At 41.4% G+C, this 17,204-nt stretch overlaps 1 protein-coding gene across 1 annotated transcript in view; it reads left to right on the top strand.

Moving 5' to 3' along the window:
• TTC27 (tetratricopeptide repeat domain 27) overlaps nt 1-17,204 on the top strand; it is a 1,875,723-nt gene that overhangs the window by 1,497,652 nt on the left and 360,867 nt on the right. Inside the window, exon 14 of the mRNA XM_086926895.1 lies at nt 14,862-14,960. Coding sequence (XP_086783021.1) covers nt 14,862-14,960 — 99 coding nt within the window. The remainder of the gene's footprint in view (nt 1-14,861; nt 14,961-17,204) is intronic.

Genomic DNA, 17,204 nt, shown 5'->3' with positions numbered 1-17,204 from the left:
TTCCTGGTTGTGATGTCATCACTGTGCTCAGGATGCGACTTCCCGTTTTTGCGATTTCGCAGTTAGCGAGATCGCAATTTGCGATTTCGGTAATTGCGAGACCGCAATTTTAACACGGGTATCGGCCGATTCTGCGAATATTTACCGATTTTTGGGGAATCGCCGATTGCGATTCGCTTTTTTTTTCTCGCAAATATTCATGAATGCCATTCTGCGATTTCTAAATTGCAATTCGCTTTTTCTCGCAATTTAGAAATCGCAGATTTTGACATTGATGAATCTGGCTGTATGTGTGGTAAAAATGCGTGGTAAAGGCACAGCATGGTTAAAACCTCATTGTAAAGGCTGTTTACCGAATCTAAGTAACAGATTTTAATATTTGAAAAATCCTCTGACCATCCTTGACAAATGGTCTTATGAAGGAAATTGGCAAACTGTATCACACAGACCCTCTCTCTCTCTCTGAAAAGCACAATACAGTTAGTTCTCCATAGTTTTCCCACACAAATCCTGCTTTAGCATGTTACCTGAACTGTTTCACCCTCGGATGTTGCAGATTAATTGAATTTTCCTGCTTTGTCTACGAAAGGTATTACACATAATGTTTTGAGTGAACAAAACACAGCAAAGTTATTAGAATCGATTCATTTCTTTCAGTACTGCTGAAGTTAAAACCAAAAAGTTAAAAGTCCTCAAGTTAAAACCAAAGTTTTCAATTGCTTTTGTTTTTTATAGCAGAGAGCACTACATCTGAATTGTGACATATTTATTGACCTATGAGTTCATTCAAGTGAAAGACCTTCTCTGAAATGCTTTTCTCTATCTGCTGTGTTTTCCCAACTCACTATTTAATAATTGACAATATAAGTGGTAAACAGACTCGCTTCAACTCTTGATAAAACCCCTCTATTGTCATATAGGTTTAAAGTAAATATTATTTTATAGAAAGGATCGTATTATTTCGCTTTGTCTTGAATTTGTAAAGTGCCATGTTAAACTGTGTTAAAATATATGTGAAATGATTTGCGTAAGTGCATTGTGTGCATATATTCATGTTGTACATATATTTTATTCTTAACCGCCCAATTCTGCATTCACTCCTAGGTCTATTTTGTATAGCTTTCAATCTTTCAGTACCCACTGCTTAATATATAGCATTTTTTACTGTAGTTATTTTTTTCTTTAATTGCATATATGTCCTAGGCTTACTACTGCTAGCAACTGTTGTTTTCTTTAGAACTCTCAAAGACACACGGGCCCTTTATATTGTATTTAAAACTTTTACATTTAATAAATAAGGTATGCATAAATCTTAATGATTATGGTGGGTAAGTGTACTAACCCTACTATGAACACAGTTAAAATGCACATGGTTGATGGGTGGCCCAAACCTAGTACATTTAATCACAAGGGAGGAGTCAAATTCACAATGGCTTTCAATTATCTGGGTACCTTAGAACCCACTAAGTTTGAGATACAGTTTTCTCTTCAACTTCTTAAAAGTACTTTATAGAAAAGGTTGTTTAAAATCCCATGAACGTACCTCCTGGCAAAGTGTATATACAGTGTGTAAGGTGTGTGCAGCTTGTGTATCTCTCTAATTTCAGTATCCAGAAACATTTTGAATGGGTATTTACTTTTTTGGGTGCTTCACATCCTTTAAGTCTTTAATCTCAGTCCTCAGTCTGTCTTCCAGTGTCCAAGACCAGATCTCTTGCTACTTCAAAAGTTCTTTTTTTTAAAATCTTTTTCCTGACTCCTACTTTAGGTTGCATCGCTTTCATCTGCATACTGTCAATATCAATCTTTATTGGATATAGCTTAAGATATCATTTGATGTCATTGTTTCCGACCATGTTTTGCCCACATCTTTTGCCACAAGAGGGGCAAAATAGTCTGTACATTTTAGTCCTTTTGTCTTTTGTGGAGACAAAATTATTTTTCCACTTTGACTTACTTCCAAACCCAGAGCAACCCCTTAAAATAACTTCTTAACCAAGTACCCTGTGCTTGCCAAGTGCTGTGCACACAGCTCTTTAAAAAAAAGTTCCTATCTCGTGCTTTCCATAGGACAGAAAGCATGTACATAGACAGAGTAGATTCTGTTTTTAATCACACATCTGTTTTTCCTGCTCATTCTCTGTGCCGCCAATCACTATCCTTGTTCATACAGTTTCCCCAGTCATGATTGTTGTCTGTGCTTTAAATGATATCGTTTCTGGTTACCTAACAAATCAAGGAAGCCATGCATATCTCCTGAATGAATAAAAAAACAAATCCTCAGTTTACAAATGTGCGATTTCGGTCCGACATGATAGGATTATGGTTGCCTGTAAAGCCATTTAAAATTATTATAAACCAGATACCATGATCTCTCGCTGGTCCTCTGATTGATCGGATGATTGCAATAATTCTACAGTTCTGCTAAACATGAGGATCTCTTTTCCAAACTCATTGGATTCCATGAGCTAGTTCCCAAGGGCTTTAAACATTTTAGCAGTTTTTCACGTTGGTTGGCTTACAGTTTTATCAACAGCAGGAGAAATGACGATCCTTGGATTCGTCACAACCTTGGCTCTGACTTTGGGCATTGTTCTACAGCCACCCTGTCTGAGGAAGGCATTCTTTCCCCGACCTGGTGACATCCATACTGTTGCATTTGACAATTCCATGTCTGAAAAACCTCCCCTTTACTTCCTGTAGCAGAGTCAAAATAATAGGTTGGGAGTCTAGATGTAAAAAAATATTTAATCATGTACAGGCTAAACGTCCTTGTTGGGGTCTTCTTTGAGAATCATTGTCCCTGAATACAAACGAAAGACCATTTTAGATAATCTACATATGCATGTAATTTAACTCGTAGGCATGGTACTTGGCATAATTTTGCATTGCGATCAAGACATTTTCCAGTTAGATTTTGCTTTCCCTTGGTTGACATAGTCTTGTTTTCCACCAGTTCCACACTCGGTCTGAATTTGTACATAAATCAATTTCTCAATATATTCTTTCAAGAAAGTAAAGGTTTTTTTCACCTTCTAAGTTGTTCCTGTCTGAGTTAAACAAATATATTACTCATCTAAAATGCATATGCAGCGGTCTGGACATTGTACTAGCCATTCATACTCAATTTAACTCTTACACGATAATTGAGAAGAGAAGAAAATCATTTTGTGTTTCCTCAAATTCGCAATACATAATAAATAGGTTGCTATGCATTAATAGAGGCTTGGTCTCCTCTGTATAACAAATGTTGCTGTAATACCCATTCTTCGACCACTTTTAATTCAAAATGAGAATCTGGGCTCATCTATGCTGAAGAGAAGGACATTGGAATTGCACCAAGGTTGTTTCAAAGTCCAGCAAAACAATTCAACTTGGTAGCGATTTACCATGTTTCAGGGAAGTGGGTACTCGTTGGATGATGAAGTTCATCAGCAGGGATCTGAAACCACCTTGACCAGGCCCTTTCATACCTTTCTCATTTTATTATCAAAATTAGGTTGTTAAATGATGTACCACTGGTAATGTGTTTGAAGAGCTAAGTTTAAGATGCTATCTTAGCTTGTGAATGTTATGTCTTTTTGATTTTGTGCCAGAGCCACTATTAAACTCTTCAATCTGAACTCCCTTTTAACTTTGTTTCAGGAAATGTCAGGGTGTTTATAGAAACAGAATTCATCTAATGCCTCATTTACAGTAGACCCAGCTTCCCATTGCGTACATAGTGCCAGGCTAATTGACAGCTATTTCGGCCAACCTCCACCCTCATCATTTGTGGCAGAAAGATGCCTTAGGACAGGTGACAGCAACCCTTACGCATTTGCCAATAGCATGAGTATTAGTCACTGCCCATCCCCACATTTCTCAGGTTTCTGGATAGTATGTGCCTTAAGCCATCATGCGTTCCGTAAGACCAGGGGAAGTATATTTGTCACTGCCTCCACCTTACCCAGTGTTGGGGATATTTCCTAGGGACTCTAATCTCCCGCCACCTTGAACAAGGCCGGTTTTCTTTGTTGGCTACACCACCTTCGACAGATAATGTGGGTGTATTTCATCTCCCTCAAATTGGGGTGCCTTTTATCCCACACCTTCTTCAAGAACAGGGAGATAAATCTATTTCATATCTGGTGTTACTGCTTGCTCGTTATTCTGGGAAACTTTGAACTTTTCTACATTGGCATCGAGTAAAAAGGAAAGAGTCCTGCATCTGGTTGCAGCTCTTCAACATAATTTAACTTGCGGCTTCTGTAATGGATTGACTCTTTATTCGATTGGATGTATCTAAAACTGATTTGAGGAAAATTGACTAGCTTCTTGGACAAACCAAAAGAGAAACCATTTTGAGCTTTTATTCAGTTGGGAGTCCACACTCATGTTTGGGACTGTTTTCGTGTTGCGAGAGGAATATGGTGCAATGCTTTATCTTTGATGATACTTGAGAAGGCTACAATTTTGGATACATATCAATGCAGGTGTTTTCTGGTTTAACTGTTGCCTGTAATGTTTTGAACAGTGTGTTTATATCTCCGTACTTGGGTGACCGGTCGTATATTCACATTCACTTACTTCTTGACGTGCTTACTTTCAGCGCTTACTTAACGCTCTAGAACGTGCTCCTCTTGTGGATTACCTTGTTCTACCCAAGAGTCACTGATGTTCCAGATCAAGCTGTCTCAAAAGTAAACAATGTCTTTTGCACTCCGGCCCGGGTTGGCACATAAGATTGGTCAAATTTATTTAATGATACATGCCTGTGAATTGGTTGAAATTTTATCAGGACTGTGGAAATAAAAGCAAGACTCGTTTAGTTACAGACAGTGGATATTAACGCAGTATTATAAATCATAGTTTGTTTTTTTAATTTGTCTTTTCAGGTTTGTTTGTTTAGGTTGCTGTTTTTTGTCTAAGTACACTTTATTTCACAGGAACATGGGCATTCATTTGGATGTTGGAGAAAGTATAAATCATTATACATATTTTTTACAATCAATTTGAACAATTATTACAAGTATATTTATTTGTGATAAATCGGCTTATTGGGTAAATTAGTTTCATGCAGAATGTTTCTCCTCCTCCATTTGTCCTGACTTCTCCAGGGTATAAAATACGAAAAGTGTTTATACAAGTTATGCAAGAGTATGGGGTCCTAGATTAAGTTCAAAAAGGAAAACTTAATTATTATTACATTGTCCTAGTCCTGAAGGGCAGGAACTATGTGATCATCTGCCAGACTTATCAAATGAGGAATCAAATGGTTTGAATGAATATGGGAAACATATTTAGAATTGGAAAGCCATTATTTACACCAGGTATCAAGTATCTTGGAAAGTAGTCATTTTGGCAGACATATACAAATGAAAGAGGGCTATATTACTGTATTAGAGAGATTAGAGACCTGTTAGTGCTTGGCTGTGAAAATTATTAATGAAGGGAAAAATGATGGTGTTGTGCTGATCCCTCTCTAACCGAAGTTACAAATTTAATGAAAAGACTTGAACATAATTTTGCATGCATAGAAGAAATTAAGAACAATCTTATTAGTTCTGCTAGCAACAGTGCTGTGTGTGTTGTAGATAACCAACAAACACAAGATTGGAACATAACAATATGCATAATAATGGTTTTGTCAGTGAAAAAATGAAAAAAGTCAGTTCAATGCTAAGTAATTTGTTAGATGGTTTTCGAGATGTGGTATGACGGGTTACATGGCAAACCACAAAAATTGTCCTGCTTGGAAAGTAAAATGCAAACTATGTACGTGTATAGAACACCTGAGCAAATGTATACAAAGTAATAACAAAGGTGAAAAAATCTAAATAGAACACATAGGATAAGATGAAAATGAAGAGATAGTGCAAATAAGTGGGGAAAAGGGAGATGGTCCACGTGGTGAACAATTAGTGCAAAAAAATAAGTTTAAACTGTTATTTGTTTTTGGTGCCAAACGAACTATTATTTCTTTGGGTATGTTTATGGAGGGAATAACAAAGTTAAGTTGTTAAAGTGTGATTTAATGATCACTGGATTTGGTGGTGAACTGATAAAATTGGTTAGGTACTTTGATGGGGAGCTGGAATATATGAAAAGATGTGGTGCAGGAAACATATATGTTGCAGTTAAGGAGGATGTTGTGATTAGTTGGTTTCACCAAAGAGATTGTGTACCATTTCGGATCCAAATTCAGAGCCACCGATAACATTAAGAGAGTCTATTGTTCTTAAAGTTTCAAAATAGGAAGATATCAACAAGGTTTTATGTAAGAAATTCCCTGAGGTGTTCAATGGGAATTTATGACGCCTAAGGAGTTAAGATTAAAATAAAAGAAGGTGTATCACCAGTGGTTAGTAAAGTGATGTGGATTCCAATAGAGATAAAGGAGTTGGTCTCAAGAGAAGTGGATCAATTGGATTCGACAGGGGTTATCGAAAAGGTAGAGGGAACTTAGTGGTTCTCTCCTGTCATTACAGCTTGCAAAGTGAACTGTGATATTAGGCTGTGTGTGACTTGAGATGATTTAGCAAGGCTGTGGTAGTGGATAGGTTTCCTATTGCAGGTATCAAATAATTGAGAGGTAAGCAGGGAGATGCCAAGTGTTTTTTTATGATGGATTTAGCCTTTGGGTACCATCAGATCAAATTACATAACGATTCTATGAATTGTACAGCATTCATTATTTGCAATAGAACATACAGATTTAGAAGAATGCCATTTGGACAGGTTTCAGCAGACTCGATTTTCCAAAGGGCCATGAACAACATTTGTGTGGCTTGACAGGAGTCAAGGTGTATCAGGATGATATATTAGAATATGGATAAACAATCAAAAGAACAAGATGACAGAGTAAGGGAAGTTGTAAGTAGATCATTGGACAAAGGCTTGACACTCGATGTTGAGAAACATAAGTTCCACAAAGAGAAGCTTGTGTTTTTTTGTCATACTTTGACTAGACACGGCTGAATACCTAAAAGAGATCTTATCAATTCGCACACAGACTTTAGTTGAGATTTATGGAAAGTGTGTTCCTAATTTTTTTGAGAAAACATCTATGATATGAAGTTTGTTAAAGTAATGTTGAAAGAACTGTTACCTTTTTTGCTATAGTTTTCAAACAGTGAATAAAAGATGTTCAGTAATTGAAAGAGAGAGGGGCCCTAGTAGAGCTTTAGACAAAAAAAGTATGTGCTTTGTTTGTGGCAAATAATTTATGGTGAGAACTGACCATAAGCCTTAGGAGGAAGTGTTCAAGAAAAAGGGTTTTGACCATATTTCAAGCAGGATCACTATATGGCAGAGTTAGTTTTACAGGAGCATGATTTAAAGTGATACATGTACCAGAAAAGTAGTAGTTTTAGATTGTTTATCTAGACTGATTAAAGAGGATTCACAGGATGAAACAGAACGAGATGAGGAAGACCAGAAACTATGTTTAATTGATGACAGTGCTATTGGGATGTAAGATTGGAGCTTTAATTCAAATCAGAATGACACTTGGTACTTGGTTGAATTTATTGACACTGATGGCAACTGGTTGGCCATCTAAACAAAATGTTATATGAAGAGTGCAAAGGTTATTGGGACGTCAGACATGAGTTGTCAATAGATTTAAGCATAGTGTATAGAAGTGCCAGATTGTTGTCTCCTTCAGCTTTACATGAGAAATTGGTAAACTTTGCACACGAGGGACATCAAGATACTCAGCAACTAAAGAGAGATTGTGAATGAATTATTGGTCGCCAGTTATGGATAGACAAGTAGAAAAAGAGGTGAGAGAGAAAGTGTACAGAGTGTTGTCAGCAGACCAAGGTTCTTAAGATTAGAGAGCAGCCATTGATCGCCAGGATTTTAATGGAGAAAGAGTGGGATGATATTGCCAAGGACATAGTAGGACCCATAGGTGGATCAGTGCCAAGATACACCGATGTGTATCGTGTTTTTATCTGAAACAGTGGTCAGAGAGGGTTTTCCTAAATCACTTGTCACAGATTGTGAAGTTCAGTTTAATTCCAAGGAAATGTCTCAATTTTTGAAGTAGAAAGGGATTAAGCATAAAAGATGTTCATTGTATCACCCAGAAACAAAGGAAAAGTTGGAAAGACTCAACAGAACGCTTGAATGAGGTGATTCAGGCAGATAAATATCCATGCAAAGACTGTAAGGTAGAGATCAAGAAGTGGCTACCCCACATGGTGTCACTGGAAGAGTGCTTTGTTTAGTTTTTTAGAGGAAGAAAAGCTAACACCATGACTTGTCCATCGTGGACTAATAAGGGATAAGAAATCTGTGAAAGCAAAGGGAATGGTGAATAGACACAAAAAGAAGAGAGGGAAGTGAACAGGAGGAAAGGGTATGTTGATAGGATGCGAAGTTGTGAAGGAACTTTTGATTAAGGTGGGTGATTTAATTAAACTAAAAGCTGCTGTCAGTCATGAAGAGGCATCCAAATTTAGCAGTTCGATGCGTGCCTTAAAGGTGTTTATGAATGTGTGAAAACTGAAGACTTTTGTATCTGAAACCTGATCAGAGTAGTGAAAGTTAAAGACGCCCGAAAGCCACTGCTAGAAAGCAAAAGGAGAAGCACAAAAAGAAACAAAGTCAAGAAAACTGAGGCAATCTAACAGAAGGATTGAGAACAGCAGCAAGCTAAAGGACTTTATAGTTTGTTATATGTAGTTTATATGTTGTAATATAGGTATTTTGTGTATTCTATATGGAAAGGCAGATGTGTTGTATTCAAGGTGATAGCATTTTTTAAGATTCAGGTTCCTTCATGATGAAGGCTAGGATAGAATGTCGTTAAGAGATGCACTCAGGAACTGGTGTTACAAGAAGGCTTGTGCTGGAGCGTTGTAAGGAAATAATTCCATTTTGCTTTCTCATCAGTTCATTTTCTTTGGTCTTTATTCCTGGAGACCTCCATCTTTTGCCCACCAGGGTATGCTGGCAAGTTGTATTTCAGTATCCCTTTGACATGACTAAGAACCTCCTTCCAGTAAGTTGTGATGAAGAGCACTTCTGCCAAAAAAATGAGAGCCTGGAGGAAAGAATTTGCCCCCCCCCCCCAAAAAAAGAGAATACAGTCAATCAATCCTAACCTATAAAAAGGCCCTTAAAACAACTCAAGCCGCTTCCTTTGAGGAAAAAATCAGAGCCTCCTGTAGCTCGTCCAAGGAAATCTTCTGTATAGTAAACAAGCTTTTAAAAATTCCAGATCTCCCCCCCCCCCCCCCCCCGTAGACCCCCTCGGCGATCGCTGCAATGAGTTCGCTGAATTTTTCAATGCGAAAATCCAAAACATTATAAAATCCCTCTCTCCCCCCCCCCCCCCAGAGAAATCCCGCCAGAACCCCCCTCCAGCACACAGCAACAAAATAGTCCCTGCCTAAATTCTTTCTCCCCTACCACAGAGGAGACCCTCCTCCCCATCTTTCTCTCCATCAAAAGTGGCTCTCCACTTGACCCAGCCCCAACCAATATTCTAAAATCAGTTGCCCCTACCATCCTGCCCCCGTTAGCCAAACTCATTAACACCTCCTTACTTGATGGTATCATGCCCCCTGGTTGGAAAAGGGTCATAGTAAAACCCCTCCTAAAAAAACCTCACCTCGACCCTGCCTACCTGGAAACCAGTGGACTCCTACACCCGTCCCAGACGGGCTTCCGCCCGGGCCAGGGCACGGAAACCGCTATGATCGCAGTGGTGGAGGAGGCTAGAAAGATCCTCGACTCGGGAGGATCATTGGCAGTGATTCTCCTGGATCTGAGCGCAGCCTTCGACACAGTGAATCACATAACTCTGATCCACCGGCTCAGGGAACTGGGAATTTCGGGGTCCGCGCTGTCTTGGCTGAAATCTTTCGTCCACAATCATTCCTTTCAAGTCCTTGAGGGAACCTCTAAATCCCGTGTCACCCCTGTACACTGAGGAGTCCCCCAGGGCTCTTCCCTGAGCCCCACCCTTTTTAATGTTTATATGTACCCCCTGGAGAAAATAGTCACTCCCCACGGTGTTAAACTTGTGACGTACGCTGACGATACCCAGCTTGTTGTTTCTCTCAGCCAGCCCAACCGTCCCCCTGATAACCTTCACTCCTGCCTCCAAGATATCTCACACTGGATGGATTGTTCACATCTTAAACTCAACAGTGACAAAACTGAGATACTGGTATTGGGCAACCAATCTTATTTCATCCCAAAGACTCTGTGGCTTCCCTGCATGGGGCCTGCCCCGGCCCCAAAACAATCCATCAAGAGCCTGGTCATGTGGCTCGACCAGGATCTTACGTTCACTACCCAAGCCAGGAAGTCAGCAGGGGCCTGCTACGGCATCCTTCGGACTACCCGTAAAATTCTTCCCCTGCTCCCCCAAGACTCCAGGTATCTCCTCATCCAGAGCCTTCTATTATCCAGACTGGATTATGGCAATGCTCTGTATCTTGGTGCCCCTAAGAAAGTCATTGCCAAACTACAAGTATTACAAAACTCCGCAGCCAGGCTTCTAACAGGTACTAACAGCAGGAGCTCTGCAAAACCGGCCCTCAGACTGCTTCACTGGCTGCCCATTCAGGAGCGAGTACACTTGAAATCCCTCTCCATGACTCAAAAAATCCTTCATGGCAAGGGGCCCCATATCCTAAAAAATCTTATTAGACCCCATGAAGTCCCCAGAAACTTACGCTCAGCACACTTACATCTGGCTCACATACCTAGGATCAAAAAGGCCCGCACAGGGGGTCACCTCTTTTCCTAGAACGCCCCCAAGCTGTGGAACTCGTTGCCCCTGACTATGCGCGCCGAATCCAACCTTCTCGTTTTCCGTAAGCTCTTGAAAACTTGGCTCTTCCCTTAACTCCCCACTTCCCCTCTACTACCTCTTTCACCAGCGCTGGGACGCTCACGAGCAGCCTTGCGCTTTATAAATCCTACTTTCATTTCATTTCGACCAAATGTGCTTCGCGATACAACTCTTTGTAACATCTCCAGGACATCAACCATGGCTGGATAGATCCGATATACCGTAAGCAACATTGGCACAGTATCCTGACATTATTTTTAGAGGACCCTGGACTGCTGCCTATGAGCTGTCGCCACCCCCAGGTACCAGGAGTGTTCACTGGTCCAAGTGTCCCAGGCCATAGTCTGAAGCAGTCCTACACCGCTTACTCTTCGCTTTTGCTTTCTGTCATTGCCTGTACCTGTAACTCCACAAATGCTGTTTGTCTCTTTATTGAAAGACAAGGCGCACTGAATAAAACAAGACGGGTGCAGTACCTATAACAATAAACATGCGGCGTGATATGGGACAATTGGGACTCTCTTTTGCATAAGTAAAATCCTTGAAATGCCGGTAACTTCCTGCCTTGTACTTCTTATCTCCTGGAGGCGCCTCAGCCTCACTAGGTCAAAGGAGGATAAACAAATAACCTATCATTTCCTCTAACCAAAAAATCTGAAACCACGGGAAATCTTCCACCAAAGTGATTCTGGTAAATGCTCCGTATTGTATTTGTTTAAAAAGTACTCTGTTTACTTGTTGAGTATCTCACCGTGAGATGACTAAAATAACTGCTCATGGGCCACTTTCTTCATGCCCCGTTTCTGCCTGTAATGACAGCCAGGCAGATGTTGCACAGGAAGCTGGTGTTTCAGCACAGTGACTACAAAGTAATCGGTGAGTGCAGCCTGAGCAGAAAACACCTTGTTAGTGAGCGTTCTGCTGGTAGCTTATTTTCGGTGTATTCCAGGTGCACTTTTCAATCTCTAAACTCGCCCAACTGGCAGGTCAGAAAATATGTTTTACCGTTTCCTTTCAAACGATAACCTGTGCTCTCCCTATTTAGAAGATAGATAGATAGATAGATAGATGATATTTAGAAGATAGATAGATAGATAGATAGATAGATAGATAGATAGATAGATAGATAGATAGATAGATAGATAGATAGATAGATAACAATTGTAAATAAATTTCACTCAGGCAGGCCTTGATTTAAAATGGGAGTGTTCCCTCAGGAGCTGGTAAACTCTCTGCGTGGAGGACTTCACCATGATTCGAATATGCACAGCTAGTGAAAGCGTGTACGCCTTTTCTCATCACCCCTTCTAGAGAGACGTTTCCCAATTTCATACCTGCGGAATATTTGTTAAATGCTTGTTAATACTCTTTTCCTATACAGGCGTGTACTAAATAACGTTCAGAACCACTGTATTCGCACTTGTGCAATATGTTATACCCTGAGGAGGAGTGGAGCACCCCCCCCTCCCCCCCCCCCCATAGTTGGTACCGCCCATCTGCCACCGCCTCTCACCCTGAGTCTTATCGGTTTAGTGAGTCAAATGGTGGCACTTGTAATTGCACATGGCTGCTGTGCTTAGAGACTAAGCGAGACAAGTGTTGTGAACTATTTCTGCCACTCTTCTCTCCAGCAGTCGTGTCTCCCAGTATCCACCGCTCCACCTCTGGAGCCAGATGAGTTTGGTCACACAAATATTAACGACTCTTAAACAGCATATTTTCATAGTGCACTTGCAAGATGTAAAAGTGATAAGATGAAAGGACGTTCTTTTCCCAAGAGAAATCATGAACACTTCAGACCTATTCTTTGGCGCCTGATGCTTTAGTGAACACATGTAAATGTTGCTTATGTTAACATGCCACTGATCAGGGAGTTGGGGAGTGTTCACAGGGATTAGGAGTGCGCTGCCCCGGGCGACCCTGTCACTTTGGGTTTCTTTTAGAGGTTAGTGGGGGGTAAAGGGGTGCAAATGCGTTGACCTCAAGAGCCACCGTGGGAAAGTTACTGCATGGGCTAATAACAATTGATGCATAATAACATTTTTAAAGCTTATATTACTCAGATCTTTCAGATTTGTCAAATGCATGTGTAAAGCAAGAAGGGGCCCTAAGTTCACATGTTGAGGAAGGTGACGTTCTTTCTTCTGTTTCCGAAGAGAAAGAGAATTATAACCAATACCAACATCAACACTGTATTGTTAGTGGTCAGCAAGCATGGGGACACTGGAGCACCAAGTTATAGTAGCTGGATGAGAATGTTCAGACTTGGTTATTATACTTCAAAATCTTCTCGTTTGTTGACACTCTGGCAAGGATTTAGGGTGTGACTGCAGGCTGATGGAGCTTGCTGAAGCACCTAAAAATAGAGAGCTGAAACCCAGGGTACCCGATTCGATTTCTTATACGTGAAATCGCCTGCAAGGGAACTAACTGCCATGCTACACGCCACAACTCCAAAGTAGCTTGGACATGTATTTGTTTAGGCCGCGCCTAGAGCTGTTGGATTTTTTCTGGACTCTTTAAGTCTTTTCCATGCATCGGATGGCCCACGGCTGTCCGACATCACGGTGTGCATGTGCGGAGGACGGCCGGGGGCCGTCCGATCTGCACACACGTCAGATTCGGCCACACCCCGGCGGAATGTCCGCCACGGCGACGCGGTTAAAGTTCCACCAGTGACGTAGCTAGACCTACTGCCACCCGGGGTGGCCCCTAAAATGGTGATAGTCGCAGCCCAAACTTGCTCACTTCTACAACTCCTAATAAGATCAGTTACAAAGTCATCAGAGAAAGGCAGCCTTGCAGCAGGTGACTCCCTGACCACCTAATCTGGATAATGGACAGGATACATTCTTTGAGAGTTTGAGAGATAAGTTCCTCTACCCTCTTACCATTTCCTCCAGCCATGTGAACCGAGCATAAACAGCACAACAGTGAAAGTTACCAGAAGCAGGGAAGTAGCAACCAGCGTCCATTATACTAGCTTACTCAGTTATTTAAAAACACTTCCAGTCCTTGAGCCATTCACATTTTTCTCAGAATAAGCCTGAGTGTACCCATCCTTCATATTAAAAAATGCAAGCAGATATTCACAAGAATGTAGTGAAATCCCCGGAGTGCACTTTTGGGGCTTGTGTTGGAGCTCGGAGGGCCACTAGCTGAATGGATCTTTATAGGGGTGGCATGTTTGGTGGCCAAGAGGGAACTTGCCCGTCTTTGGAGGCAACTTACGCCCCGCCCCCTCGATCCAGCTGTGGCGCAGAGGAGTTAATTGGTGTGTGCAACAAGAAAAGTTAATCTGTGAAGCACGTGGGTATCCTCATAAACATGATAAAGTTTGAGGGAAGTGGTGGTCTTACTATGGCCTGTCCGTACTAAGGGACAGGCTTCTGCTGAAATCGTTTCATTTATTGTTGTAACTCTGAATGCTCAGCTCTCACCGAGTGTAACATTGGATGGTGCTTGCTCTACATGCGAAATAAAGTTGGTTATAAGAAACAATGTGGTGAAAAATATGCAGAACCTTCTACATGCTTTCTTGATGATAGGAATAGCATTTAATGTGGATTGGGACGTGTTCTGAAAATGTACATTGACTCGACAAAGGTTATTGGGCCGTAATCCAGGCTCTTCTAAGTAGCAAGAGAGAGCATATATTAGGTGTACATCGTTCGTAACTGTTAAGATTCTAGTAGGGAATATGGGGTACGGAACATCGTGATACCTTAATATCATGGCCAATATATCAAGGACAAAACTATCGAAAGGTAAGTGTATATAGGGAATTATAGGATTACTATTCTTAACTCCACATACCTTAAAGATATATATATCTTCAAAGTTCGTGGATGTGAGTAAGGAATAGTAAATCTATACATACTTTAACTGTCGATATTTTTGTCCACGATATTTTCACTATGATATTATGGTACTAAGATGACTTGCACTCCAAAGCCAGGATCCGCACCATGATGAAAAGACGTTTTGTGTATTGTTGCTCACCCGAGCTGCAGTGAGGATTGCTCTCTCCATTGGTACACTGAGTCCTTTCCTTGTTTTCTTTCAGCTGGGAGTTTGGTTTTCCTTGGGATGTGCCTACCTAGCTCTGGAAGGCTATGAAGGAGCTGCAAGAGCGTTCCAGCGCTGTGTGACCTTGGAGCCTGATGTATGTATGCTGTCCTGCATTGCTCGTTGTATGCTGTTTCTTTCTTTCCATTCCCCTAGCAATGTCCGGATGATTACTGGAACTGCTGTCAAAACACGAGAGATGTTCTCTTTCTAATGTTTTGCACTCTTGTTCACCCCAAATGTCAGAGTTTTCCACTTATTTCCCCACACCTACTGTACTTTTGTCTTGTGCTGTGATGTGTTTTTACAGCTGGCAGCATAAAAATGCATGTTCACAGGCCAATGCAATCCTCCCTCTTGTACTGCAATGTGTTATGAAAAATTCCCAATATTTATATTTTAATGGGTCAGGGCGCGGTGATAGAGTAGTTACAGATCATCACCACAAGTAATTCAATGTGCTCATAATGTTTCATTTAGCTCCCGCTGAACGATTGCTTTTACTATGGCAGCAGATGTTCATTTTACACCCATCATTTCCCCGTCAATATGAGCTGAATCCTAAAAGAAACGAGTTCAGAGACTACTGGGGCCATATTATGAAAATGCCCCTGGGACGCAACAGGTGTTTGCTCCCGCTTTGCGTGACCCCAAGGCACTTTGATATTACAGAAGGGGCTGCAGACGCTTGTGCACTTAAAGCGCCAGCACTATCCTCAGAGAGCGTTCCCTTATTTGCATAGGGGCGTGGCCCCATGCAAATGAGGGAACCCCTTTCCCTCTGCGCCCTTGCCATATCACAGACGTGGGCACAGAGACAAAGAAGCTGTAAGGATTCGCACTGACAGTGTGCCACTTGAAAGGTGGTACACTGTATGTGCTCCCTGAGAGCAGCCCTCTGGAGGCGAGGAGACATCCCCTTTAAAAGTGCAGGAGGGTGCCGCCTGCACTGTGAAAACATGGAGCGGCTGCAAAGCAGCTTCTCCGGTCTTCACAGGAATGTGCTGCCCTGCCCTTCACAGTAATACAGCGCATTTTCATAGTTTTCACTGGGCGCACCCTTTAAAAGGTGCACTTGACGCATACAATGAAAGTGCTCCTTTAGTATAATACGACCCCTAGATTTACTTAAATCCTGGTGGTGCTGATGATGCAACTTAAAACGCACTTAAACAGAAAATGGGAGCAAAGACTTGAAACGTTGAGGGTGAGGATGCTTTTAATCACCCGAAAAGAGCGGGTGGTGCGCTCAGGAATGCACTGGGGAACCAAAAACAGCCCTGCAAAAATTCTCGAACCTGCCTCTCTCCCCTGTCTCCTCGTGCTAGCTTTCTCTTTCAATCAATCCATTCTCTCTCTCTCTCTCCCCCCCTCCCTCTCCCCCTCCCACTATTAACCTCGTGGAGATGGGCGTGTGTGCCTCATGAAGCTAACAGCAAAAATACTTCCCCAGGTTTTAGTGCATTTGGTGACCCTGAGAAGGGAAGCCAGCATCATTTTGAATTGCCAGCTGCTGATTAAGATAAAAGCAAAATAGCTGATGCCAAGCTTGCAGTGAGTGAGAGGTAGGCGATATCTAAATACTTAGTGTGAATGTCATCTATTTAATGTTGATTCTGCTGAGGAGAATATGACGGAGTTGGATTTTTCAATCTGCAAATGTGGTGCCACGATGCCTTAAAACATTTCACCCCCTGTGCAAATTAGAGAATAAGCACTCAGCCTTCACAGCCTTTAAAAATAAGAACCCATTCCCAAAATCGTAAAATCCACCCCAAACACAGTAAGTTCCAACACTGTGTCGTTTTGCACCCCCCACCTTTTCACTGTGATAACTTAATACTGGTTCTCATGTCTTTCTTGAGCCGTAGAGATACACCAATATATGAGAGATGATAATGCTGGGTTTAATTTTCGTTTTTCGGTTTTTGACTGACACGTATTGTCTGAAGTGTAGGGATGTTGTGGTTCCAAGGTGTCTCACAATCACAGAACGAATGCAGGTGCAGCAGCACTGAGCTTTCATATGAATTGTTGACACTGCAAAATGATGCATCAGGAGCAGTGGAGTAGAAGAAACCTGGCATATGTGACCATTAATGATCAAGAAAGGGTTCCTCAAAGACATCAACAGCAGCACTTACATTGTCTATCAGCTGCCATCTCGGACATCAAAGTCGGATCATCCCCGAAGTAGATGTTCTACACGTAAAGAGAAACATTCTAAATGGATTCATATTTGAAGATAAATCTACAGAAGCTGTTGCCAGATTTCATAAGTGGAGTTACTCCCCAAGGAAGGAGGGCACTATCAAACAAGCAAGACATCAGTATAGAATCA

Source organism: Lissotriton vulgaris, chromosome 6 (genome assembly GCF_964263255.1).
Source record: "Lissotriton vulgaris chromosome 6, aLisVul1.2, whole genome shotgun sequence".
Taxonomy (NCBI): Eukaryota; Metazoa; Chordata; class Amphibia; order Caudata; family Salamandridae; genus Lissotriton; species Lissotriton vulgaris.
This window is presented reverse-complemented; position numbering and strand designations above follow the sequence as displayed.